Source organism: Sorex fumeus, unplaced genomic scaffold (genome assembly GCF_029834395.1).
Source record: "Sorex fumeus unplaced genomic scaffold, SorFum_2.1 ptg000007l, whole genome shotgun sequence".
NCBI classification, from domain to species: Eukaryota; Metazoa; Chordata; class Mammalia; order Eulipotyphla; family Soricidae; genus Sorex; species Sorex fumeus.
In genome coordinates, this window is record NW_026606064.1 from 7698047 (window position 1) to 7725000 (window position 26954).

General features: G+C 47.4%; 1 protein-coding gene across 1 annotated transcript in view; it reads right to left on the reverse strand.

Moving 5' to 3' along the window:
• Positions 1-828: 828 nt before the first annotated feature.
• PTPRJ (protein tyrosine phosphatase receptor type J) overlaps positions 829-26954 on the reverse strand; it is a 44531-nt gene continuing 18405 nt past the window's right edge. The window contains exons 7-21 of the mRNA XM_056133122.1: positions 26708-26954; positions 24989-25120; positions 22253-22463; positions 22018-22139; positions 19637-19724; positions 17433-17474; positions 16875-16883; positions 16697-16784; positions 14746-14836; positions 13210-13283; positions 12997-13131; positions 11600-11719; positions 8423-8583; positions 6534-6669; positions 829-2449 (exon numbers count right to left, since the gene is read on the reverse strand). The exon at positions 26708-26954 is cut by the window's right edge and continues 47 nt beyond it. Coding sequence (XP_055989097.1) covers positions 2291-2449; positions 6534-6669; positions 8423-8583; positions 11600-11719; positions 12997-13131; positions 13210-13283; positions 14746-14836; positions 16697-16784; positions 16875-16883; positions 17433-17474; positions 19637-19724; positions 22018-22139; positions 22253-22463; positions 24989-25120; positions 26708-26954 — 1815 coding nt within the window. The 3' untranslated portion in view covers positions 829-2290. The remainder of the gene's footprint in view (positions 2450-6533; positions 6670-8422; positions 8584-11599; positions 11720-12996; positions 13132-13209; positions 13284-14745; positions 14837-16696; positions 16785-16874; positions 16884-17432; positions 17475-19636; positions 19725-22017; positions 22140-22252; positions 22464-24988; positions 25121-26707) is intronic.

Genomic DNA, 26954 nt, shown 5'->3' on the forward strand with positions numbered 1-26954 from the left:
TCATAGCCACACCGCTACCCAGGGAGATCCAATCACATCCACGTCTCTACCCTTCTCCCCACCCAATCACGGGGAGGCCCAATCACATCCACACCATTCCAGAGATACCCAATCACAGCCATGCCTCCACACCTGCCCCTCCCCTCACCCAATCACATTCTCTCTGCACCTTGCCCAATCACACCCACGCTGCCTCCCCGCTGCCCATCACAGCCCCTCTGGCCGCAGGGATGCTCAGTCACATCCCCTCTGCTCTCCCTGGCAAAGCCACTTCCCTGATCCAGAGTTGCGGGTCCCTCAGATGGGATCCCGGCCTCACCACTCCCTCTTCCTTTTCGGTCTGGAGACAAAATGAATTTGCTTACTAGAGAGTAAAGGATTCAGGGGAGGAGGGGGGGTGGGGAAAAAGTGCAATTTCCACTAGGGAAGGTTCCCCCCAAATGGGACACCACCAACGCTCCGCGCCTGTTCCTCATCACAGTACCTCAGTGGAAGAGTGGGACCAATGGCAGCATAAAGCCATGAGTCCAGGGTTTTCTGTTCACCCAGGTTCCCACCCCCTTCCCACCCTAAAATACCCGTGGGCATATCCAGTCCGTTATCAAAGTGCGGGTGAGCCAAGGAGCAAGGAGGGGAGAGGGTGCCCACAGGTCCACGGGAGAAGCCCTGCACCCCATTCCAGGAGTCCCAAGTTTACAGCAGGATTTCTGGCTGTGGAAGCGGCCACAGGAGCTCCCAGCCTTGGCCAGTCCTTCATAAGACCTTGTCGACTTCATTGTCTACTTGAGAATAGACGCAACAATTCAAAGTATCACCTGAGCCATGATGTAGAATCAAAAGAAACAAATCCTTTCATGTTAATGCCTGGAGAAATTTACAGATATGTACCAATGAAATAAAATCCACATAAATTCTGAAATTCTTGGTGGATATACACCTGAAGCCCCCACCCCCCCAAAAAAAATTATTCTACAATTTAAAAAAAATCAAAGTAATTACAGCAGCAGTAGATTGAAAAGAGGTCTTAAAAATAATAATTACATCTTTGATACAAATTCCAACTTTGTACACCTCAATTCAAAGGAATGACTGGAGAGTTTAGTATATTTATATACAGTAGATGCCAGCAGGGATCACTGACTGCAGATACAGACTTGCGGGGAAGAGGGAGTCACACTGCCGTGTTCACAGATCGCCACACTTTTACACACACAGAGACACACACAGACACACACACACACACAGACACATAAAATGCCAACCTGAGTAAATCATCACTAAAAACCTAGAGCGTCGTGATCACTAAAAGTCACATATTGCACCTTTAAATAATCCTTCTTACCAAAGACAGAAATGAGAAAAAAAAAAAAAACGGGGGGAGGGGGGACAAGAAAAAGAGGTTACATCACTGGGGAGGACACAGGGGCTGGCCTCGGTGTCCTCTGCCCCAGAAATTTCAAGGTGATACTTGGTTTCCACTCTCACTCACCCAATGGGGTTGACAAGGTGGTTCTTTACAGGAAACTGGCGGGGGAGAAGAGCACGACATTAAGGGGTGGGGGTGGGGGAGCCTCCTTGAGTCCAAGGAGAACAGGAATGTCTTGGAAGAGGCTGAACCTCTGATACTAAGCTACCATTTAAATAGTCCGCATATCCCAATTACGAGATTCAGTACAAAAATAGAGATTTCTACTGAGTTTTGCCTGCGGAAGCATAATTCAGAAAAGGCACATGTTCAAATAGAAAACCCAGGCGGGAGATAATCTCTCCCCACGTCCCCTCCACGATCCTCCCCAAGAATGCCAGCTCCAGCCGCTAGATTCCAAGATACAGTAGGTAAAAATAGACCTCTGATACGGAAAATAGATTCAACCCAAAGCAATCCTGGCTTTAGCACGTGATCATATAAAATAGTCTTTTTGTTAAAAAAAAAAAAAAAGAAGCTGTTTCAAAAAAGGAAAAAGAAAATCATAGCTCACTTTTCCTGGTTTCCTGTAATTCTCAAGAAAACAAAACAAAACAAAGCAAAAAAACAAAGTGAACCTCATCCCATGGGCAATCAGGAACGTCACCGGCTCGCTCACTGCCCGCCCACAGCCCCTCAGAACCCCTGTTTCTCCCTTGTCAAGTTTGCCAGGCACGGCTCCAACTCCAGCAAATCAGTTTGCACAAAACAGAACAAAGAATTAAGATATTAGACACAGAAAAACACGTCCCCATGGGGTGCCTTCCTTTGCTGCGGGTGAGGTGCTCTGCTCCACGACAGAAAAAAAAAAATTCTGCTTTGGAATCAGGCGATGTAACCGTTCGTCTTTCCGAATGTGGTCCCAGGCGCCAGGTTTTCGTAGATTGTCATTGCAGTGGTGTTCTGGTAGATCAGGTCGACTTTGGAGTCCTTTTGGGATCGGATGATATCCAAAACACACTGATTGAGGAATACATACTGGTCCTGTGCAAAAAGGGAAAGGAAATTGCAAGGAATGGTGGATGTGTGGAATTCTCAGAGGTGTATTGTAAGGTGGGGTTCACCAGCAAAGATGGGGGAGGGGGAAGGAAAAGGAAGAGAACGAAAGAGCTCAGTGAAGCCCAGGGCTATCAAAGCATCATCCCTTAGCCCAGGCTGGGTTAAGGACGGTCACATTATAGGGAATTCAGATGCCACGGGATACCAACGTGTTATCATCAATACCTATCACCCTTCCACACCTCCCAGAACCCCCCAACCTATCCCCAGGAGAAAAAATAGAACCTGGGAGGGAAGGTATGAAGGACAGAAAGGAAATAATGCATGGGCACACTCAGCTCAGAGTCTAATCAGGCAGAGATGAGGTCCGAGTAAGAGGCAACAGGAGATTCTCAACAGTGGGCAGGCAGGGCTGGAGGGGGCGGGGAGGGACAAGCCCAGTGGGGACCGTCCTTCAAGCATGCGAGTCAGAATTTGTGGGAAGCCAAGTAAAGAAGAAAAACAGAGGAGTAGGCTGCCGAGTAAACATCGATGACACTAGGAAAGGAAAGAAAAATCACAAGGCAGAGAGACACACTAGCAAGTCTCGTTTTTTAAAAAATAGTTTGTGTGTCAGCATGTGTACACTTTTTTCAATAGCTATGTACAAAGACAATGGCACTCTAAATACTGGCTACTTCCAGGGAACGGGAGGGACTAGGGAAGGAAAAAATAGAAAGGAAAAATATACTCAGCTTGGTGAATTTTCAACCTTTTTTACTTAAAAATCGGAGGTTTCAAACCACCACTCTAGGGGGTCAGAGAGGTAGTTAGCACAGCAGGTAAGGAGCTTGCCTTGAACCCAGCTGACTGAGGAGCTGTCCCTGGTGCCCCATAGGGTGACCTGAGTCCTCCAGAAGTGAGCACAGAGTCAGGAGTAAGCCCTGAGCACAGCTGGGTGTAATCCCAAAACCCAAAACAACAACAGCACAAAATTAGTGCTCTTTGTATGGTCACCTGAGCCCTCCAGAAGTGAGCACACAGTCAGGAGTAAGCCCTGAGCACTGCTGGGTGTAACCCCAAAACCCAAAACAACAACAGCACAAAGCCAGTGCTCTTTTGGTAACCCTGTGTGGTCAGTTTTGTGTGCACTGGGAGTCAAAATGAGGGCTCCCAGGGGAAGCTTATGAGCTGCCACTGAGCTACATGTTACATGCTACATGCTCAACCTCAGCCATTCATGGTTTTTTAAGGGGTCACCCTACCCCCTCCCAGTAGTGCTGGGATGGGGAAACCACTTCCAGAAATGCTCCGGTCAGACAGTTTAAAACTCAAGTTTGGTAGTGTTCGGGGGACACCAGGCCTACATGCCAATGGTGCCGGTGATGCTTGGGGACAAAGCCGCATGAAGGATTCCAAGTGATCAAGCCACATTGTATCAAATTCAAGGCCTGGTACATGCAAATGCTCTATCACTTGAGTTATCTCCCTGATACCTAAATTTTTAAATAAACAACTTATATCGCTTTCAAAATATGTTTTCTTTAAAGGTGGAGGGGGTCAGGAAAGATGTGCAGGCAGGTATAAGATGTCAGTGTTTACAGGTCTGAAGAGATAGCACAGTAGATAGGGCAGTTGCTTTGCAGACGACTGTCCCAGCTACGAAGCCCAGCACCCCACATGGTCCCCTTAAGCACCTCCTAGGAGTGATTCCTGAGCACAGAGCTAGGAGTCCCCCCGGGCACTCCCGGGTTTGCCTCCCCCTATGCCACCAAAAAAAAAAAAAAAAATGTGTTTCTCCAAAGAGGATAAAAGATGAATGCTTCTGCGCGAACCCTGATGATATGGAAAACAAGCAATGGAAAATAAATGATCTAGCGTCTGACCCTGGAAGGCAGGCTTGAATGGTGGTGGGAAAATTTGAGAAAAACATAATGCCCAAAAGTAGAGAGAGAGTATTGGGGAAACTGTCTGCCACAGAGGCAGGGTGAGGACTGGGGCAGGGTGGGGGAGGGATACGGGGGACATTGGTGGTGGAAAGTTTGCACTGGTGGAGGGATGGGTGTTTGATCATTGTATGACTGAATCTCAAACATGAAAGCTTAGTAACCATCTCATGGTGGTTCAATAAAATAAATAAATGTTAAAAAGATGAGCGCTTCACTCTCTATGCCTGGGTGATGGATGGAAAGACTCCTGACCGGCTTGGAAGGTGAACTTCACTCTTTCCACTACAACCACACAGCTCACCCCAAAGCACACAATGTACCCAGGCCTCTAGAACATTCCCTGCTAGACTTAAAAACAAAGCACATATTCATGGAGTTCTAAATTGGCCCAGCGCAACAGCTGCCGCAGAGTTAATATTCTGTTCCGTCCCTGGTCAAGCACATTCACCCCCACAGTTTGGGGCGTGGGGGGGGAGGGCAATTTCCCAATATGTTTGCTGAGAACAGGCCTGAAAAACATTTCGGAGAAAGCCAAATCCAACAGCCTTACATGTGGTACATATTAATACAGATTTTCTCCATTTTCCAGCCACCTGCCAGAGCCGTCACAATAAGACCCTGCAACATTTATAGGGAAGGTGAAAAAAGGCTGAGGCTTAAGGCAGCGAAGGGCTATTTCATATCCTCAGAATGTGCCAAGTCCCTTTCATCATTAGGTCATGACAAGGACAGCCAGACCTTCACAGGAACAAGGGAAAATATTCGTTCTATGAGTTGAAAACCCAGAAAGCAAACTACAGAGACTGGCTCCAGTTTGAGTTTTTGTTTTTGAGGTTTTTTGTTTTTGGGGTTTTTGTGTGTGTTTTTTTTTAATGGGTCCATGGCACGAAGAAAATGATTGACCTGATAGCATGGATGTTTGAAACTCCACTGCGGGCATCAACAGTTCCAAGTCACCATCCCAAAATTTGTTATTTCCATCCCAAATTTTAGGTTGAGGATCTTAAAGACATTCAGTCTGATGTCATAGCCAAGAGCCAGAAAGAGCTTTTACCCAAGGGTGCAATGTGATACAAGCTTTGAAAAATGGAATGGAGGAATAAACACAATAAGGAAGGTGGGGTCAGAGAGACAAATACCAAGGTAGATAGATGACAGACAAACAGACAGACAGACAGACAACAGAGATAGACAAATAGATGGTCAATTAGGTGATACACGGGTACAAATGACAGATGATACAGACATATAGAAACAGATTAAAGGAAGATGGTAGATCCTCCAGAGGCCATTGGACAGTCAGGTTTGGGCCCGCAGTGAGGAGATACACGGGGCCTCATGGGATGGGGATGGAGCCGGCCCTTTTCTCCCCACTCTGAGACCCCAAGTTGCTGCCCACAAATGGCCTCTCTGGCTCCTGATCAAGCTGCTTAACGGCCATGATCCAAGAGACTCAGGAACAAATCTCGGAACCCAGCAGGTTTTGGCAGAAATCCTTCCAGATTTAATTATTAAAATTTTGGAATTTCAAAATCATGCGGCCACTACTGCAGCCACGTGACATCATATGTTACTCATAACCAGCAATAGAAAACAAATTTTTCATTATTGCCTTTTTGGAAGATCTGAATGTTGAGGTAAAATCCCAAATAATAATGGTGGGTCTGGTGTCAAAATATTGAAAGTAATCAAAGTAGAGAGAGAGTAATGCAGAAATCATCTGCCCCACAGGTAGGGGGAGGGTGTGGGATGGGGGTATACTAGGGTTTTTGGTGGTGGAGAATGGGCACTGGTGAAGGTACTCGTGTTTCATTGTATGACTGAGACTTAAACCCAAAAGCTTTGTAACTGCTCTCACGGTGATTCAATAAATAAAATTATAAAAAATGAAAAAAAAAAAAAAGTAAGGTGGAGTTCATGCCCAATTCAATCAGCCTAATCAGTGGCTGAATAAATAGCAGTACTCCTACATAAAAAGAAAGAAAGAAAGAAAGAAAGAAAGAAAGAAAGAAAGAAAGAAAGAAAGAAAGAAAGAAGATAGATGCAGTTAGGTGATGACAGGTAAGTAGACAGAGAAAGAGAGATAGCAGGAGGGGTGGATGATGACAGGGAGAGGGGCTTTCTGACACAAACTGACTCACCTCTGTCTGCACCATTAACGGCCTGTGCATGCGAAGGTCGTACACAATCCCATACACGTCCACGGTGTTCTCGTTCTCTATCTGATAGATGAGGCGGTCAATGGCAATGAAGGTACCTGTCCTTCCGACCCCGGCACTAGAGAAAGGGAGAAAGGACCATATCACAAGGGGTCACTTCCTCTGCGGGAAGCTCCCTGTCCCCATTTGTACCTTCATCTTGCTCTCAGGCATGTAGGCTATGGAAAGCCCGGTATCATTCAGCATCTGTCCCACTGAAGCCTCAGCAAGTCAAACCTCACTCACTAGGGATAGAGCCCAAACCCTACAGTACCCTTTGACTCAAATGCTGCAGAATCAAGACTTTGCCATGGTGGCTTGAGTCTCGATCCCTTTGAAGTTATCGACATAACCATGGGCCTCAATGAAGTCCCATGTATGACAAACCCCCTCCTTTCCTCTGTCCTAAATCAATTCCCATAGCCTTTATGCTAATTTCTATTTGTTCTGTACAGGCCAGGTCAGAAACAACTTCAGCACACAGACTAAATAGTGCTAAATATCACTTAATATCACTGAAGCCAATGAATATCACCAAAGCCAGAAATTAAACAAATGGACCTGGCTGTGTTCTAATAAAACTTTATTTAGTCCAACAGATTGCAAGAATGGCTTCAGAACTACCTACTTATGTCCAGTCTCATCAAGTTGTACACATTAATTATACACAATTTTTTATTATTTAAGAAATACTGGGAGGGAGAAGGTCTGCCACAGCAGTGCTCAGAGCTCATCCATAGCTCTCTGCTCAGGGCTTACTCCTAGCTCTGTGCTCAAGGATCACTTCAGTCAGTGTTCAGCAGACCCTGTGCAGTACCCAGGATAAAGCCAAGGTAGGCCAGGTGCAAGGCAAGAGCCTTACTCTCTGTACTATCTTTTCGGCTCCTAACACAAAAGCTTTTAAAAAAGTGAAATGAATAAGAGCTACATGGGACAACTTAAGTAACAGATTAAAATGCTGGATAAAGGAAACAGATTGCAGAACAGTGTAGAGATCACAAAATCTGGCCACAGCTTAATCTTCCTTATCACCACTGAGAAACAAACAGGCCTAATGAATGCAGCAACAAGCAAGGGCAGGGTTGGGATATTTACCCTTATAAGAAGGCGCTGAGGATAAGAGACTTTCTGTCTATCTGTAATGTACCATTAACAAGAGAAAGCTGGGGCATAAAGTATGCCTCTTATAATTTAATAAATCGCCACTAATCTGTTTCCAAAAGACAAAATTACTTTAAGAGAAATTGTTATCAGTAAGGGAAAAATGGAGGACTGAGGGGAGTGATAATAGCACAGCAGGTAGGGCATTTGCCTTGCATGCATCCAACCCGAATTCAATCCATAGAACCCTATATGGTCTCCTGAACCCTAACAGCAGTGAATTCTAAGTGCAAGCCAGAAGTAAGCCCTGAGAACAGGTGGATGTGGTGCAAAAAAACAAAAGAAATAATATATTAGGGCCAGGTCAATAATAATACAGTGGGTAGGGCATTGCCTTGCATGCCGATGACCCCAGTCTGGTTCCTGGTGCCAAATATGGTTCCCCCGAAACTGCCAAGAGTCATCCAAGAATGCAGAGCCAGGAGTAATCCCTGAGCATCACCAGGTATGGCCTCAAAACAAAATGTAATAATAATAATAATAACTGAAAAACAATCAGGTGAGTGACCTGATGTTATCCACAGACTAGTGGAGGATGGCCCCATTCCCAAGTTTCATCTCTCAAGGGATAAGCCCAGAGTCCCTGCTCCAGACTTTTCTTGAATTAGCCAGTGCCTATACAGGCCCTCCTTGACCTGGCTCTCACAGGACACTGGGACGCCCCCGTGTACCTGCAATGCACCAGCACTGGCGACTCTGGTGGGATCTGCTTCATGTAGTCTCGCACCAGGAACCGGAAGTTGATGAGCAGCTCGGTGGTGTCTGGGACCCCATGGTCCGGCCAGGATGTGAAATGGAACTGTCGCAGAGGGTGGCTCTCACTCGTCTGGCTCTGAAACCAAACAGAGAGATTAGACTTGAGTGATAGAAAATCAGTGCAGAGCCTAACAGTAACCGGTCAAGAATCATGAGGCAGAAAAACAGATGTTACCTGGATACAAACAACTGCTAATGTCCCTCGTGTAGGCTCTGAGACCTGCACCTTGACAGCAATGGCAAGAGTCCCCCAACAGTTAGTCACATCCCCTCCATCCCTACACTCTTTACACCTCCATCTCCTTCAAGCTTCAGGAGCCTAGCCAGGAAGGTCAGAGACAAGAGTCAAAACTGAGGGTCCCAGGGGATGACTCGGTCGTCAAAAGTACCCACCCTGCAAGCGAGAGGCTGAGAGTTTGATGCCCCTTATGGGCACCCAGCACAGTCCCCATAACTCCAGCATTGGGACCCCCACCATTCCTCACAGCCACAGAGTGTGTGTGAGATCTCTGGGTAACAACGAGGTGGGTTCAAACACTGCCACTCCAGGGGTGCAGCCACAGACCAGCATCGCAAGGAGAGCTGTGAGTCCACATGGGAAAGGAGAAGGCAAAAATATAAGTCTCACAAGCACAAGTAGGAAAACCATGGCCATCAATAATCCATCATGATGGTCTGTGCCTTCTGAGAAAGAAGGGTGGGTATCACCTCCATGAATGATAAGTAATTTTTTTTCTTTTATTTCAGATGATTTGTCCAGGACTGAACCTCAGCTCAAAGGGGAAGATGCACATCTGGGTTTCTGATATAAATGCAAGGGGTTTTTGCCAATTTGTCTGCTGGATCACAAGGCATCAAAAATACTTCATGATGGGGGTCTGGAGCAACAGCACAGTGGGTAGGGTGTTTGCCTTCCATGCAGCCGACCCGGGTTCGATTCCTGACATCCCATATGGTCCCCTGAGCATCGCTAGGAGTAATTCCTGAGTGCAGAGCCAGGAGTAACCCCTGTGCATCACCAGGTGTGACCCAAGAAGCAAAATAATAATAATATAATAATAATAATAATACTTCATGATGCCGCCGCTGCATACCCCTTAGAAAACATAAACTGACTTCCCAGCACTGACCCAATTCATTACAGCTATTTTTCTAGCTCAGAGAAGGAGGGGGATTATAGCATTGCCCTGGGTTTCTATTAATGTGACTTTAAACAGAAACTGCTCAAACCATCAGACTGACACTCCTGCTGTCATATTTCCAACAAATAATCCAAACGGGGACAACAAAATAGTGCAGGCGTTAAGGTGCTTGCCTTGCATGCAGCCAATCCCTGTTTGATCCCTGGCATCACTACCATCCCCACTCACTACCAGGAGTGATCCCTGAGCATGCCAGATATGGTAAAAAAAAAAAAAGTTATAAGAGCTTTGATTTGTAACGAAACTCTACTAGCAAGTCTTCTACTCTTGATGTGCAGCCACGCTCTTAAGGGTCCTTGTATTCAAGAAGAACTTGTTAGGAAGACAAGGCTAAGGTGAATCAAATAAGGATTTGCCAGATGGTGTCAATCTTCCGTGGTCAAGGGATAAGTAACGTAAGTGAATTTGTGAAAACCTACCAAATTTTGGGTGGTAACCAGAGGGAAAGGGTGTAGGTGAGAGGGATAAAAAAGAGATCTGGCACTGGGGAGGCAGGGAACTCTAACCTCATATATCAGTGTCACATTTTTCTTTTCTGAAAGTCTACAGCACTGTTTACCAATACTAATAATCTAGGCTATATTATTTTTAAAATAATTTTACATTCTTTAAAGGGAAAGTAAAGGGCTATCTTTCAACATACACAGATATAAATTGCTTGTTCGGTAGCAAAGAGAGAAAACTTTTTTTTTTCCCCTGATGCATAGAAAAACATATACTGGGCCAGAGGAACAAAACTGGGGTAAGATCTTTGCATACGTCAAACCCAGTTCTTTTTGGTTGGTTTGTTTGTGGGCCACATGTGGCGGTACTTGCTCCTGGCTCTGCACTCACAAATTATTCCTGGCAGTGCTCAGGGGACCATATGAGATGCCGGGGATCAAACTCAGGTTGGCCGTGTGCAAGGTTACACCTTACACCACTGTACTATCTCTATGGAAACAATACGGGTATCCCAGCTCAATCCCCATCACCATATATGGGTCCCTCAAGTACTGCCAGAACCTCTCCTGATGAGCACAGAGCCACACACAGTCCTAAGGCACAGCCACAAATGGCCCTGAGTTCCACCAGGAGAGTGCCACATCACCACCATACCCCCCAAAAAAACACTTATTAGATAATATCAACTGAAATATCTGTCACCCGCAGGTCCGGGATATAGCTCGGAGGTTGAGCTCTTACATGCGTGAAGCTCTTAGGTTATATCATTAGGGCCACACACATAATTTATGCATATATTTAATTTATATAGGACCAAAGCAACAGTATAGCGGTAGGACATTTGCCTTGTATATGAGATTGATCCTACCACCCATACAGTCCTTTAAGCACCACTAGGTAGTAAGCCCTAACCACTTCAGAGTGTGACCCAAAAATAAGAAAAAAGAAAGATATATAATATCTGTATGGAAATAAAATATGTGCACATGATTTTATAATACACAGTATTTAATATATATTATATATTTACATGGGCTGGAGCGATAGCACAGTGGGTAGGGCGTTTGCCTTGCATGCAGCCAACATGGTCGACCCAAGTTCAATTCCTCCGCCCCTCTGGGAGAGCCCGGCAAGCTACCGAGAGTATCTCGCCTGCATGGCAGAGTCTGGCAAGCTACCCGTGATGTATTCGATATGCCAAACACAGTAACAACAAAGTCTCCAATGGAGACATTACTGGGCCCGCTCGAGAAAATCGATGAACAACGGGAGGACAGTGACAGTGATATACTTACATACATTGTGTTATATTACTTATATAAATATATAATATTTATACATAAATATGTATTATATAAATTATAAGTAATATATATTGTTTATATACAAATATATGTTTAAATTTATATATGCATATATATTTAAATCACCCCGAAGTGAACTCACATTTTTCACTGTGAAGTCCCTGATGGTCCATTCCGGGAGAACGATTTCCGCGGTATTGGCCACAGTGATGTCCCCGTACTCCTGCGCCTTCTTGGAGGGCCAGTACTCTTCGCACTTAGTCTGGAATGAAACTACACTAGGACACAGAGATTCAGACCCCTCACTTCCCAGGGGAGGCTAGAAACTGTCATCCAGCACAGGTCCCTGAGCAATGGGCAATGGTTTTAACTGCTTTCAAAATTCAGATTTTAAAAAATCAAAAGGCCTGGCCAACTCTGAGCCCTCAGTTCCACATGAAACTTGAGTTAGGGTTGAGTGAGAGCCTCTCCTTCACAGAGCACACAGCCCCACCCAGACAGCAGCCACCCCAATACTGAACCAAAGTTCTCCCGGACCCATAACCCCAAGCACCTAAAAGAAACCGGACTCTCCCCAACACTTCTAGATGCACACAAATTATAATATGAATGGAGATGCTAATGAAGGGGATCAAATGAAACCATTGGTGCTGGGTCTGATTTATACTGACTCAGTGGGTAGGTACAGAAACAAACATCAGGAATCTATTCTCCAAGAGTACCAGAACTTATCTGGAAAAATCTCTCTCTCTCTCTCTCTCTCTCTCACACACACACACACACACACACACACATACACAATGTCTTAGTAGGCTCAGGAGCCCTATGCTCTCTGCAGGCCATAAGGGGACGAGAGAAAGAACAGAGGGTAAGGGGTTTGCCTCGCATATGTTGCATATGGCCAACCTGCTTTAATCCCTGGCACTACCAAGACTGATACCTCAGTTGTGAGCTAGGAGGAAGTCCTGAGCACGGCCAGGTATGGTTAAAAAATAAAATTAAAATAACAACAACAACAAAATCCACCTAAAATCTTTTAGAAAAAAAAGCCATTCTCTGTTTTTTCCACTCTGGAGAAGCCCATGTTCTTTCTTGAACATGTATTTCTTTCCTCGTTCTACCTCCTTATATTTCTCCAAGTAAATTTCTTTCAGTAAAAACTACTTTGCTCCGGGCTGGAGAGATAGCACAGTGGGTAGGGCGTTTGCCTTGCACGCGCCTGACCCGGGTTCAATTCTCAGAATCCCATGTGGTCCCCTGAGCAGCGCCAGGAGTAACTCCTGAGTGCAGAGCCAAGAGTAACCCCTGTGCATTGCCAGGTATGACCCAAAAAGAAAAAAAAAAAAAACTACTTTGCTTTAAAAAAAATTTTAAAAAAAGAACTTTTAGGGGAGAAAAGGGAGTTTTTAAAATTAGAGGATCTAAAGTTTGAGGGAGTGTTTTATTTAAAAAAAAAAAAAACTAATGGTTTTGAAGATAGTCTTCCAACCCAGTAAAAACAAATTCATAACTTTTATTTTTTAATGAGGTCATACTTACCCGCCCCTGTTCAACACACTTGGTCAACATAATGATGGCATATATGTTTTTCTCCCAGACCATACGCCAAAAGTCTTTCAAAGTGTTGGGCAAAGGTCCTTGAGTGGCAATGAAATCCCTCTTGGAATGGTAGCCCTGAGGGTGGAGAGAATCATCAGAGAAGCTCTGAAGATGTGTCCAGAACATACCAGAGCCAGGAGAATCCCCACTTACGGGCATGTAATTGGCGTTGATGTAATCGTCTGTCGAATGGGTCTGGATGGAAAGCTTGACACGGGAAAAATCATCTGGAACATTCAGAGAGAAAAGATCTTCCTTATTTGTTTTTAACTTTTACTTTCCAACTTTTACTTAGGCACCATACTTTATGATACTGTGCAGCAGAGAGCCTCAATCACACTCTATTTCAACTCTACACACACTGCCTGAGTGTCAGCAACTCCCCACCAAAGTCTCAAGGGACCTTCTCTCACCCACTCCCCCTTCAGGGCCCCTTGGCAAGCTCAGTTCTATGGGCTGACTCTCTACGTCTGTCACTCTTGGGGGAAAAGGTTTTCTTTGGAAGCCAATGTCTGAAGAGAGTGGCCATATGCTGATGCGTTTGTCCGAACCCTAATTCTCATCTAAATGAGAGGTTCTGGCGGCCGAGTAAATGGCTCAGATGGTGGGAGTGTACCCAAGCCTCCACATGGCTCCAGATTCAATCCTTCCACAACATACTGCCACCACCTCCCCAGCCCTGGGTGAGGCACATGAATCCCCCCATGGTACCAGATCCAGGAAGCATGACCTTGCACACCAAGCAGCATGCCATTTCCAGGTGGAATGCTGCCAGGTGCAGCTCCCAGGTCCCCCAGAGCAGTGCCAGGGAGAAAACAACCAGGGGTTGGGGAGAGGGTCACACACTTGGAGCCCCAGGTGTGATCCTTGGCACCTCATGGTCCCTGATTGCAGAGCATGAGCCCTGCTGAGTGGGGTTCAAAACAGAAAAAAAAAATTTTTAAATAGATAAATAAAACAAGAATCCACAAAGAACTGGTAAGGAGGCGGCATTAGACTTCATCTGCGTGGGTGGAATGACAGATGACGCTCCTTCTTAGACCACCCACGCTGCTGATTCTCAACAATAGCGACACATCCAAGTGTGTACAGCCAGGGAATTTGCACGGCCAGCCAGAGATGGGGCTGGCCACCAGGAGTGGTTCTCTCTGCCTGTCCACTTCCTGCTCCCCTCATTCCAGACTAAGCTGACGTGAGGACTGACAGAGAGGGGGACACATGCTTTTCCTACATGGAACTGACAACTCTGGTTCAAGCCTGAACCGTGACTCCAGTGAGTCACCTCATGGATCTGGGTTCATTTTTCTCATCTGCAAAACGAGCTCCTGACCACTGGCCACTGAATTCAGTGGACTGTGGTCCAAGACAGGAAGGTGTGGTGGAGACTCTCCATCCATTCACTCTCTCCTCCTCTCCAGTCTCAGAGCTGGGACAGCCGAGGACAGCAGCAAGAAGCAGAGACATGGGGCCAGAGAAACAGCATGGCCCATACTACCTCTTGTCTTCCACGCAGCTGACCCAGGCTTAATCCCTGGTTCCTCATGTCATCCCCCAAGTGGGCCAGAAGTGTTCACAGAGACAGAGCACAGAGTTCTGAGCACAGGTCAAGAGTTAATTCCTGAGTACTGCCATGTGTGACCCCCAGACAAACAAACAAAAGGCAGAGCCAGTGTGGCTAAAACAACTCACAGGGCAAAACATTATTGTAGCGGTTCTTTCCTCTGTTCTCGGCCAGCTCGGCTGCGAATTTTGGTTGGCTGATTCCAATGAGCTTCAGGTCCTGAAAACAAAGAAGTGGAGCATACCACCAAGATTGGACCTCATCAGTACGAAATACTTCATCATGCCGGAAGGCAGGGGCGCTGAGCATTAAATCGAAACTCCCCCACTCGTTCCAATCTAACGTGGGACTACAGCCTTGCTGAGGCGAGGAGGAAAAGACAGGGTTAACCTGGAAGGGGACAGGCCCCCAGCCAAGACATGCAGACACCTGGGAACGGCCACGGGAACCCCAGTGGGTTTCCAGTGCCATAAGGCGAGAATGCCTGGGGCTTCTCGAACCAAAGTGGACCAACATAGAGAGTAACATACTAAGCGAAATGAGTCAGAAAGAGCAGGACAGATGCAGAATGACTGCACTCATTTGTGGAATATGAAGTAACATAATAGGAGAATAATACCTAAGGATAGTAGAGATAAGGGTCAGGAGGATCACCCCATGGCTTGGAAGCCGATCTCATTACTAGGGGAAAAGGCAGCCGGGATGGAGAAGAGACTACTAAGTAAATGATGGCTGGAGGGATCGCTCAGGATGGTAGATGCATGCTGAAAGCAGACTATGGACCAAACATGATGGCTGCTTAGTGCCTATATTGCAAACCACAACGCCCAAAAGAAGAGAGAGAGTAAGAGGGAATGTGTCTGTTACAGAGGCAGGGGGTGGGAAGGGGTGGGGGTGGCGGAAGGGACACTGAGAACACTGGTGGTGGAAAGTTGGCACTGGTGGAGGGATGGGTACTCAAACACTGATTGAAACGTCATCACGAAAATTTGTAAGTCTGTAACTGTATCTCATGGTGATTCATTAACATTAAAATATATTAAAATAATAATAATACAAAAAAAAGCAAAGGGGGAGACTCCCTTAAAGCTTCAGAGGGAGCAGGGCCCCACTGGACATCTCTGCAAGGAAACCCCACAAACAAAAAGAGAATCACATGGAAGGACTTTGTTTTACAGGCAGCCCAAAGCAATTCACACAAGGGAGGAAAGGAAAGAAAAGAAAAAGGAAACGATCCTCGCCTTCGAGGAGGTTACCACCTGGGAGAAATGCGGACGGGAATAAGAAACGATGCTGCAAGCAGAATGAAGCCACAGACAGGCACCCCCACAAGGGTGTGCAACTGGCATGCAACAATGCCAAGCCCTCCTAATGGCATCAGAAAAAAAACAGGGATGTGGAGGAGGGGACATTTGGGCCGGGCTTGCACTGCATGGGGTGGAGACTGCCCACCTTTTTTGCACCTGCCAATGTGTGTCAGTCTGCAGACTGGAGGTTGAAATCACAGGCCAGGAGACAGAGAGATAGTACAGGGGGTGAAACGTTTGCCTTGCATGCAGTGCACCCTAGTTCAATCCCTGGTACTACATATGGTCCCCTGAGCACGGCCAGGAGTGACCCCTGAGCCCAAAGCCAGGAGTAAACCCTGAGAACCACAGGGTATGCCTCCACCTAACCCTCAAAAAAAAAAAAAAAAAAGATTTCCAGCACAGGATTATCTGCACCAGGTATCTAAACTGAACAATCCCAAAAGAAACAGACAGGATAAAGTGGTCTTTTTCAATGTAACTAATCTGGTGGTGAGTATAGAGAAAAATTTTGTAATTTTCAGGAAATGAGAAATCAAAAGAAACCGGTTACATTCTAGAGGGTGGGGGGGAGAATAAAAAGGTCTAGAAGCAGGATTTAATCCCAGGCACCAGATAATGGTCCTAAATGATCCCTGAGCACAAAGCCAAAAACATATCTTAAGCACAACCAGATGTCACACACACACACACACACACACACACACACGCCAGCTGCCCAATTTCCAAGGGAAGAACTAAAGCAATTAAAACAGTCCTTGCAAGCACATACTTCATATTCCTCTGCAAAGCCACAGTTGGAGTCAGCCTGCTGCTTCTTAAAGTAGGCCTCAAAGTTCTCCACTCGAATCACCTTGGATCTAAGAAAACAGTGCAAAAGGTTTCTTAACCTCCCATTGATCTTCCACAGAGGAAAACACAGTTTTAAAAAACTTCATGTGGATACTCACTTTTTGGGCCTTCATCATAGAAAAGCGGGGGTGAGGGGTGGCGGGGAGAAAAGAAAGAGAAAGAAAATTAAAAACAGGCCATTAGAAAAGGGGACTCAACCCGAACTCTGGAGATGACAGCAAACGTATTCCCAGAAAAATAAAAGCCATAGAACTGGGGGGTTGCGGGGGTACCCTAAATGTTATTTCTGAAACATCGAAATCAGAACCAGCAAATTTGACAACTTGGCTTTTTATGCAATTGATTATCTCTGAGACTTTGAGCAGCTTCTCCCTCCTTCCCTCCTCCCCCCCGCCCCGCCCCCCAGGTCTTGATAGTCCATTTTAAACAACAAAGTACGTGTATGTATTGGTACAACATGGCCCCGAAGACTATGTAAGGAAGATCAATGGCTTCCAGACCAGCATAGAGTCCTTGCGGGACCACAAAGTTCAGGGACCTTGTACAAGTCAGAGAAAAAAATGATCACAGGCCTAGAACAAAGCCCTTGAGAGGTTTTCTGGACAGATGGGGCACTTTCAGACCTTAGCACAGCGCTTTTAACTCCAGTCACTTACTTGATTTGAGAAAAGGACAACTCATTGTTCTTCGCATCTTTCCTGTTTGGGAAAGGGGCATGGGGAAGAACCATTAGACAAAAGGTTAGTGTGTGCTTTGCCACCATCTGCCACTCTGGTACCTGTGTGGGCATGTGACCCCAGGTCTCGGGGCTAAGCTTTTAGACTCAGCAACAAATGCTCATTACTGACTGCACGCAAGGCCACTCTCTCCTCCCCTCAAAAAAACAAAAAAAAAAATCAGAGGGGCTGGAGCAATAGTACAACAGGTAGAGCGTTGGCCTTGCACGCAACTGACCCGGGTTCAATTCCCAGCATCCCATGGGGTTCCCCAAGCACCACCAGGAGTGATTCCTGAGTGCAGAGCCAGGAATAACCCCTGAGCATCGCTGAGTATGACCCAAAAGCCAAACTAATTTTTTTTTTTAAATTTTCATTAAAAACAAAAAATTGGGGGGTTAAGGTGTTTGCATGTGGCTGTTCCTGGTTCACTCACCAGCACCATTTTTTGGTTCCCCCAAGCACACAGCCAGAATGTCCCTGAGCACAGTCGAGTGTGGGCAAAATCAGAAACAAATTTAAAATGGAAATTTGGAAAAACAGAAAAATATGATTCAAAGCAACTTCTAGGAATTTCCCTGAAACTTCTGCTGCTGGTGGAAAATTCTAGGAATTTTCCACCAGCAGCATCACCTAACTGGGAAGCCAGAACAGTGATTTCACACCTTGTCTTTTTTTTTTTTATTTCAGTCCTTCAGATAGAGGAATGGAATAAACCAGAAATGCCTGGTTAGTGGATTTAACTAACCCCACACTGGATTTAACACACCTCACCCCCATACCCACAAAAAAAAAAAATCCCTTTCTGCAAGCTAATGGATGGGCCCCAAGTATCATACTGAAACCTTGCACACCCACCCTCCCAGCGACAGCCCGGCTTGGAATTCAGCCTGAGGAACTAATCACAAATGTACCCAGAGATTCAAATAAGTGACTGCAGAGCAAAGACAAAACAAACAAAACCCTTCGGTCTCTGACTACCATCCACAGAATTGAAGACTGTTCCAGCCACTGAAATGGAAGCAGAAATAAAGCTGTCACCAGGCCCCGGGGGAGCAAAGGCAGCAAGAGACCCAGGCGTGTCCTGGTGCATTTGTGTGCAAGAAAATCCCACTGATGTTAGGAGCAGTTTTGCGTGGCTATCACAACTGTCATTTTTTTCCATTTCCCCGGTTTATCTTTTCTATAGTTTTTGTTTTTGTTTTTGCTATCAGTCCATCTGACTTCCACAAGATACAATCAAACAATTAGGAAAAAAAAAGAAATACAGAATCTAATGGCCAGTGCAGGTAGATGTTCAGTGCTGGCAGGTGCGTGGGCAAAGCAGGGGCAGAGGAAGCAGGAGCCGTCGACAACGGCACTGGGCCAGGAGAGGATGCCCTGGTGGGTAACAGAGGAGCCAGGGAAGCGTCTCACAGTCTCTCACACGTGCCATGAGGACACAGTTCAGGAAGTGTGGAGGCAAGTACATCTCCCTGCCTCCCACACTCAGTTTCTGCATTCTCATCAGAGCTTCCGGGACATAAGGACTGGAAGATCCATGGAAAGCCCAAGTTCAGGAGCATGGGTGCATTCCAAAGGGACCTGCTCGCTTTCTCTCCCCACCTCAGGGAGGGGTACAAATAAAGTCCACCAGACATCGGCAGCCCAAGACCCTTAGAGGGGGCTGAGAGCACTGGGGCTGGGCTCAGTGGTGGTCTGAGTACCACCAAAGAGTGAAAATGGGAACTGGAGTGATAGTCCAGTGAGTGGGCTTTTACCTTGTATGTAGCCAACAAGGGTTCATGGTCAAACCATCCCATTTGGTCCCCCGTGAACCACCAGGAGTAATTCCTGAGTGCCGAGTCAGGAGGAACCCCAGACACTCACTGGGTGTGGCCCAAAAACAAACCAAAAATAAAACAAAAAGGAAAGGAACAAAATCTTCAGACATGCTTTTGGATAGATGACTCAAAGAGCTGGAGCATGCACTCTGCATGAGGGAGCCCCCCACATCCCGCCTGCTCCCCAGTACCGCAAGGCCTCAGCAGCTCTGCGTCCTCAAACTGACCCACTTCCTCTGGGGGCGGGGCCTGACACTCGCCCTACACCAGAAAAACAAATTAAATAACAACCAGGGTGTTGTGAACACAAGCTAGAGTTACCTTTTCTTCCTCCAGAAGATGAAGCCTCCCACGGCCACGATAACCAGAGCACCAAAGATACAACCAAAAACTGCTCCGCAGATGACACCTGGGGAAAGTGCCAACGGAAAGGCAGGTCAGACGTTGCTTAGGGGCAAGGAACCTGGAGAATGTGTGCGTGCACACACAACACACACACACACACACAAACACTATAGCTTAACCTGTATCCCCCCTTCTCTCTCTCTCTCTCTCTCTCTCTCTAAATATATATATATATATATATATATATATATATATATATATATATAGCACTGTAGCACTGTCCTCCCGTTGTTCATCAATTTGCTCAAGCGGGCCCAGTAACATCTCCATTGTGAGACTTCTTGTGACTGTGTTTGGCATATCAAATACATCACAGGTAGCTTGCCAGGCTTTGCTGTGTGGGCAAGATACTCTCAATAACTTGCCAGGCTCTCCGAGAGGGGCAGAGGAATCGAACCTGGGCCAACCAGGTTGGCTGCAAGGCAAACGCCCTACCTGCTGTGCTGTCGCTCCAGCCCAACTCCAGTGTGTGTGTGTGTGTGTGTGTGTGTGTGTGTGTGTGTGTGTACACACGCACGCACACACACTCACTGAAATTGATTCTCTCTCTCTCTCTCTCTCTCTCTCTCCCTCCCTCCCTTTCTTGCAATACATTTTCTTTTTTGTCCCCGATTCAATGGCCTTTGGGTCTTGGTTTCAGCTGCAAGTTTAGTGGTGGGGCTAGGTGAGGCGGGTGACATTTGTGCCCATTGATTCCTTCCTTCAAATGAAACTACACGCACTTGCCCAACAGATCAGGGACTCGTTGAGGTTAAGGTAGGAGTGGGTTTTCATCCAAAGTCCACTGTCCTCTGGATGAAGCCACCACACTTTGGACAACACATGACAATGATGGCCCTTGGCTCCTGCCCAGTGAGAGCAGAGAGGCGCATAACACCAGACTCATGGGACAGATACTCATCAAGACACTGGCCAAGAGCTCAGGGACTCCCTCAAGTCCACTTCTGGGACTTCTCTTCTGAAACCAGCGACTTGAGACAAGTATAAAAACAGCCAATCTGTGGCCAGAGTGACAGTACAGAAGGCAGGGCTCTTGCCTTGCACATGGCCAGGAGTGACTCCTGAGTGCACAGCCAGGAGTAACCTCTGAATATAGCCAGGTGTGGCCCAAAAACAAGACAAAAAAAAGTTTAAAATTTTAAATAAAAATAAAAGAAAATAAACAAACCAGTTGCCCAATTGGTCTCTGCCTGGGGACATGTCCCAGGGGGCTTCGAAAGCTCCCAGATCACTTCCCCCTCCATGATGCGGACACTTGAGTTCATGGGCCAGAGTGATGGCATAACAGGTGGGGTGCTTGCCTTGCCCACTGGTGAAACCAGATTTGACCTCTGGAACCTCACATGGTCTCCCGAGTCTGCCGGGAGTGAGCCCTGAGCACAGAGTCAGGAGTAAGCCCTGAGTACTGTCAGGTGGAGTCCAAAAACAAAAGTTAAAAAAACAAATTAAAGCATTTAAATTCTAGCTGATATTCAATAAAAGGAACAAAGTTAACAGCAAATACTTTAAAAACCTTTTTTGGTTCATGAAATCATTCCCACAAGCAAAGGAAAATGCCTTGCACCTCCCAAAGTTTCATTAATGCCTCTTTGCCTCCTCATTCACCTAAGCCACAGTCCCCCACCACCACCCCCTTTTCAGGCAGCCATTGATCTGCTTTCTGTTATGACGGTTTGAGTTTTCTAGAAATGGAATTATATGATACTTTTTTAACGTATGTAACTCCCTTCTGTCAACATAATTGTTATTCATTTGTAAAAAAAAAAAAAGAGAGAGAGAGCGAGAGAGGAAGGAAGGAAGGAAGGAAGGAAGGAAGGAAGGAAGGAAGGAAGGAAGGGCTGGAGTGATAGTACAGTGGGTAGGGCATTTGCCTCGAACGCGGCTGACCTGGGTTCGATTCCCAGCATCCCATATGGTCCCCTGAGCATTGCCAGGAGTAATTCCTGAGTGGGAAGCCAGGAGTAACCCCTATACTTTGCCAGGTGTGACCCAAAATGCAAAAAATAAACAAATAAATAAAGTACTGACAGTAGGAAGGAAGGAAGGAAGGAAGGAAGGAAGGAAGGAAGGAAGGAAGGAAGGAAGGAAGGAAGGGAGGGCAACTGAGCAGGGTCCTGATGGCAGGGTCCAGGGACATCTCATCTGAGAGAGGAAACAGTGCTCTGATCCATCCTCCTGAGGGCCACACGCAGCACGTGGTAGCATGGTAGGGGTCCCCCACCAACCCTCAAATATCTGGGGCAGCAGCGCCCACCAAACCCCGCCGAAGTACTAAGTACTGGCCACTTCCTCTCTACCTGGGTCCTGCGGCAGGAACACCGCCTCCGAGCAGGGGCTGAAGGATACGTAGCTCTCGGGCCCATTGATGAGTCTGTCGTGCGACTTGAAGGTGATGTTGGTGAAGCCGGCCACGCAAGCCCTGCAGAGGGACGAGAGGACACAAGTGGCTGAGACGTGCCCGGCAGCCCGCAGGTGGGGCCGAGCCCCCCACCCCCAAACCCCCAGTGAGCGGGGAGCCGCAGCGGGCATTACCGGTAGGAGCCCAGCGGCTCCAGCTTCCCGTTGTAGTAGCCGCGCGTCATCGACTCGTTCCCCACGTCCACTTCGTATTTGGAGGCTTCCAGCAGGCCCGGGGAGCGGCGCTTCTCCTCCACTGTGAGGAGGTACGTCACGTATGCTTCCGAGTTCCCCTTCTTGAAATCTTCATACGTGTATTTCAAGTCATATGCAGAGGCGTTCTCTACTGAGGAAAGCACAGGGAGAGAAACGGCCTAAGGACACAGCAGGTGGCACTGGATGCGCCCTCCATGCCTCGATGTCTTGGTAGACACTGAGTGGACACTGGGTGGGGCTGGAGATGCCCCTGCCAGCTGTGCACACCTGCTCCCCTGACACCAGCTGCTGAGGGCTTTACTCCCACAGGAACTCACTTCATCCCTGCAGTAACCCCACCACCACATCGGTTTGGCACCCCCATCTGACAGCTGGGGAAATCAAGGCACGGGAAGCCAAGAACCACAGGCCAAGGCCACATTCTCACTCTCTCTCTTTTTCAATTTTGTTTTTGCTTTTGTTTGGTTTCAGGGACTCATCCAGTGGTGCTCAGGGATTGGAAGGAGTGCCAGGGATTACACGAGGGTCAGCCACACGCAGGGTGCACACCTTCACCTCTGTTCTTTTTTTTTTTAAATTTTATAAGGTAGTTCACAATATTTGATTACATTTAATATTCAAAGACCAATCCCACCACCATTACACCTTCCCACCACCAAATTTGGGATGTTTCCATCCCAAGCCCCAAGTCCTGTCCCAAAGCACAATCAAAATATCTTGTATGGTCTGTTATGAAGAACCGCTGAAAATGCTATAAAAGAAGTATTTATTTATTTTTGTAGGAGACCGTGTGAAATTGCTCTATTTTGGCAGGGGCCATTGAGACATTCTTTAGAATATCACTAACATGTTGTTAAAGGTTGAGTAATGTGAGCTTTCGTATATATATCTGAAACTATTATATATGCATATATATACATATATATATATTTCCCTCTATGATTCGTTGCCGACTATTTGAACCCCATCAAATGTGGTTGTGGTACTTATGGAGAATGGGTAGGGAGTATCTTATGAAGTGTCTCGGGCACACAGTCCAGGAATACGTTCATTTGTACGTGAGTCTCGGCCCAAGCATGTAGGGAACGGCCTGGAGCATAGCGGCAGTCGGGTTCTAGAGGTTTTTGGCTGCCAGGGCTGGGTCCCTTGGGGCAGGGAGGGCTCTCACCCGCCCTCCTCTGGGCGCCCCGAGCCTTCACCTCTGTTCTATCGCTCCTCCTCCCACATATTCCTAAGCCAGACCATCTGCCAGGGGCTGCCTCCTCATCCATTCCAGGCCAGCACCCGTCAGACTGGTCCTGGGGCAATCTTGCCTCCTTGATCAGCTAAGATCTGAGTTTGGAACTGGCTGAGAACCTCCAGGGCCAAATGACTATGTCTGGAAACAGACTCCAAACAGTACAACCAAGACGGAGCACTCTTCGAAAGCACATTTTGAGACTCTGCTGCAGGGATGAGACATTAGAGAAACTGCTTGTCCTCCAGGGTCCCCTAACCCTGGCAGCATGCTGGGACTTGACATTCCCCATGGAGGAGGGGTGGGCATGGCAGGTGGGAGTAGGGCAGGAAAGGCACTGCCCTGTTGGCATGAAAAGTCTTGTCAAAAAACAACCAGAAGTGGCCAGAGCAATAGTACAGCAGGTAGGGCATTTGCCCTGAACACGGCAGACCCGGGCTCAATCCCTGGCAACCCATACGGTCCCCTGAGCCCACCAGGAGTGATTCCTGAGCAAAGAGCCAGGAGGCACCCCTGGGAATTGCTGGATATGGGTCCAAAAAAACAAAAGAGAGAAAGAGACAGTCACCCTTTGAAGGGAGGGAGGGAGGAGGGGACGTGCGCACGTAAATACGTATGTGTGAGATGAAGTTCCATCAATCTAATATTCTCGGTGGGGAGTGCATCCCGCCTGGAGGAGGCCCTGTCTCCGATGAAAACCCCGCCTCGGAGGCCAGTGCGGCTAGGCGCTGGGGTCAGAACTGGCAAGCCTCTCACTCTGCTCAGGAGCATTTCACTAGACCCCCTCGCACTCATTCTTTCCATTTCTCCTGCCCTTGCAGTCCACAGCAGGCTAATCACTGTGATGAACAACATGAAGCTCTGCAAAGCATCAAAGATCTGTTCCCTGGCCTTACAAAATGTATGTCAACCCTGTCTTAGGTCAGCAGGCAAATAGCCCCCCAACCCCACCACATACCCACACACACACTCACGCATACATACGCACGCACACATGCAGACACAAACACACATAAACACACACACATGTAGACACACATGTATGCATGCACACACACAGGAACACACACAAACATGCACACTTGAACACATGCATGCATGCATACACAAACACCAATGAACACAAACACAAAAACGCACACAAACACACAGGCACATGCACACACATACAAACACACACAAACACACAAGTATGCACACACACGAACATGCAAACACAACTGCATGCCCCCATGGGAGTGCCAACACACGGCCACAGGGGAGACACATGTGCAGTGTCAACACTGCCTTGGTGCCACAGCTGCCTGCCTGGCCTGCTAGAACTGCCCCCCTTACCCCCTAACTCCCAGCCGCCCTCCTTATCCCCCAGCCCCCAGCCTTCCCCCTTACACTCCCCCACCCCCAGCCACCCTCCTTACCTCCACCAGTGGTGAGGACGAGGGCGTAGGCTTGGATGGGTCCGTGGCTGGCTTCGAACCCACTGAACTTGACCTTGAGTGAATTGTGACTGACAGCTGTAATATTGGGGGAGATCTTTGGGCGAGGGGGGTCTGAAACACAACAGAATGTGATCTCACTCAACATTTGAAACCGAACACAGAACCAAGGCAGGAAGGAGAGACGGGGCTACTGCAGCCTTAGCTGGTCCCAGCTAGGGATGTTCGAGCCAAGCAAACCCAGAGCAGGGTGTGGGCCAGGGAGCTGGGGGGTGCAGGCAGAGGGTCAGATCCCTCAGGAAACCAGGCTCCACATGCCCCCCTGTGGGCGCAGGCCCCAAGCAGCCCTTCTCCATCTTTCCCTGCTCCCCCTGACCCTCCTGCCAGGCTCCCCAGGACACGAGACCAGCAGAGGCCAGGGGAGCAAGACAGGAGGTAGAACTGAGGCAAAAACAGGAAAGTTGTTTTCCTACGTACAAAGGGAACAGTGACTGGGAAAAACTAACAAGGAGGATCCCATTTCCCTCACACACTGAGGGTCTTCCTAATGAATGCGGGTGCAGACAGGACTCCTTCCTGGCCGGCATTAAAACAGAGACCATTCCACGGCTCTGTGTGGCAACAGGAATGTAGCTACTTTGAAAGAAACTGTTTTTGGATCCTTTACAGCGTACAAAATAAATGACTTATCTCCCTTTGGGGCAGGCTTGAGTGATGGTGGGAAAATTGGAAATACTGATAGTGGGAAGGTGTAAGAGTGGTGAGATTGGTATTGGAATATTGAATGTAATAAATTATTGTGAACAAAGTAGAGAAAGTATGGGGGAAATTGTCTGCCATCGAGGCAGAGGGAGGAGGGGTGGGATGCGGGGTGGGGTTACAAGGGACATTGGTGGTGGAGAATGTGCACTGGTGTGGGGATGGGTGTTTGATTATTGCATGACTGAAACTCAAACATGAAAGCTTTGTTACTGTATCTCATGTTGATTCAATAAAAAAAATCAATTAATTGTGAACAACTGCATAAAAATAAAGATTAATTAAAAGAAAAAGAAGGGGTGGCTGGAGCAATAGTACAGCGGGTAGGGCGTTTGCCTTGCACGCAGCTGACCCAGATTTGATTCCCAGCATCCCATATGGTCGCCCAAGCACCACCAGAAGTAATTCCTGAGCACAAAGCCAGGAGTAACCTCTGCGCATTGCCGGGTGTGACCTCCCCCCACTCCAAAAAAAAAGAAGGGAGAATGAGTTCTTTTTCATACTGAAAATTTTATAAATAAAGCAAGATCGTGACCAAGACCAGTCTCCAAGGAGCCCATAAGAGAAGGGTTACAAATGAGACACAATGGGGCCTGAGCTGCTGCCCCAGGAAAAAATGGACTCTTGGACCTCGCTGGCCAGAACCTCTGCTTTAATACCCACGTGGACCTGTCTCTTAAAAACACTTATTTGTTGTTCTTCTTGCTGTTATCTGCAGAACCCCAATGTAGTTCAAAGAACAGGAGGAGGCCATGGATGCTTCTAGAATGTTGAACTTGAGCCTGTCTTTGCAAGGAGCTCGCTCTAGAGCTAAATAGCCTATGCCAACAAAAGCCAATGTTTCAAAGGAGAGTGAAGGGCCTGGGCATGGCCATACATACACTTGGCATTTTGTGCCTGGCCCCAGGGTGGGCCACAAAGCCACCCGCGCCCCATGCCCACCTGTGATGCCTGTAAGGCAGCCTTTCTGGGCGGGTGGTGCCGACTTGTTACAGGACAAGGTTGTGATGCTGATGTTGTACGAGGTAGAAAAATTCAAGTGCTGAACGTCCACCCCGGTCTTGGTGGTGGTGTTCCCCGAGGTGCAGCCGTCCAGGGTCATGACGTTGCTCCAGGCGCCACTGCGGACCTCCAGCTCGAAGCCCTCGCTGGTGCCATTGGGGCAGTCCCACTTGAGATCCAGCGTCGG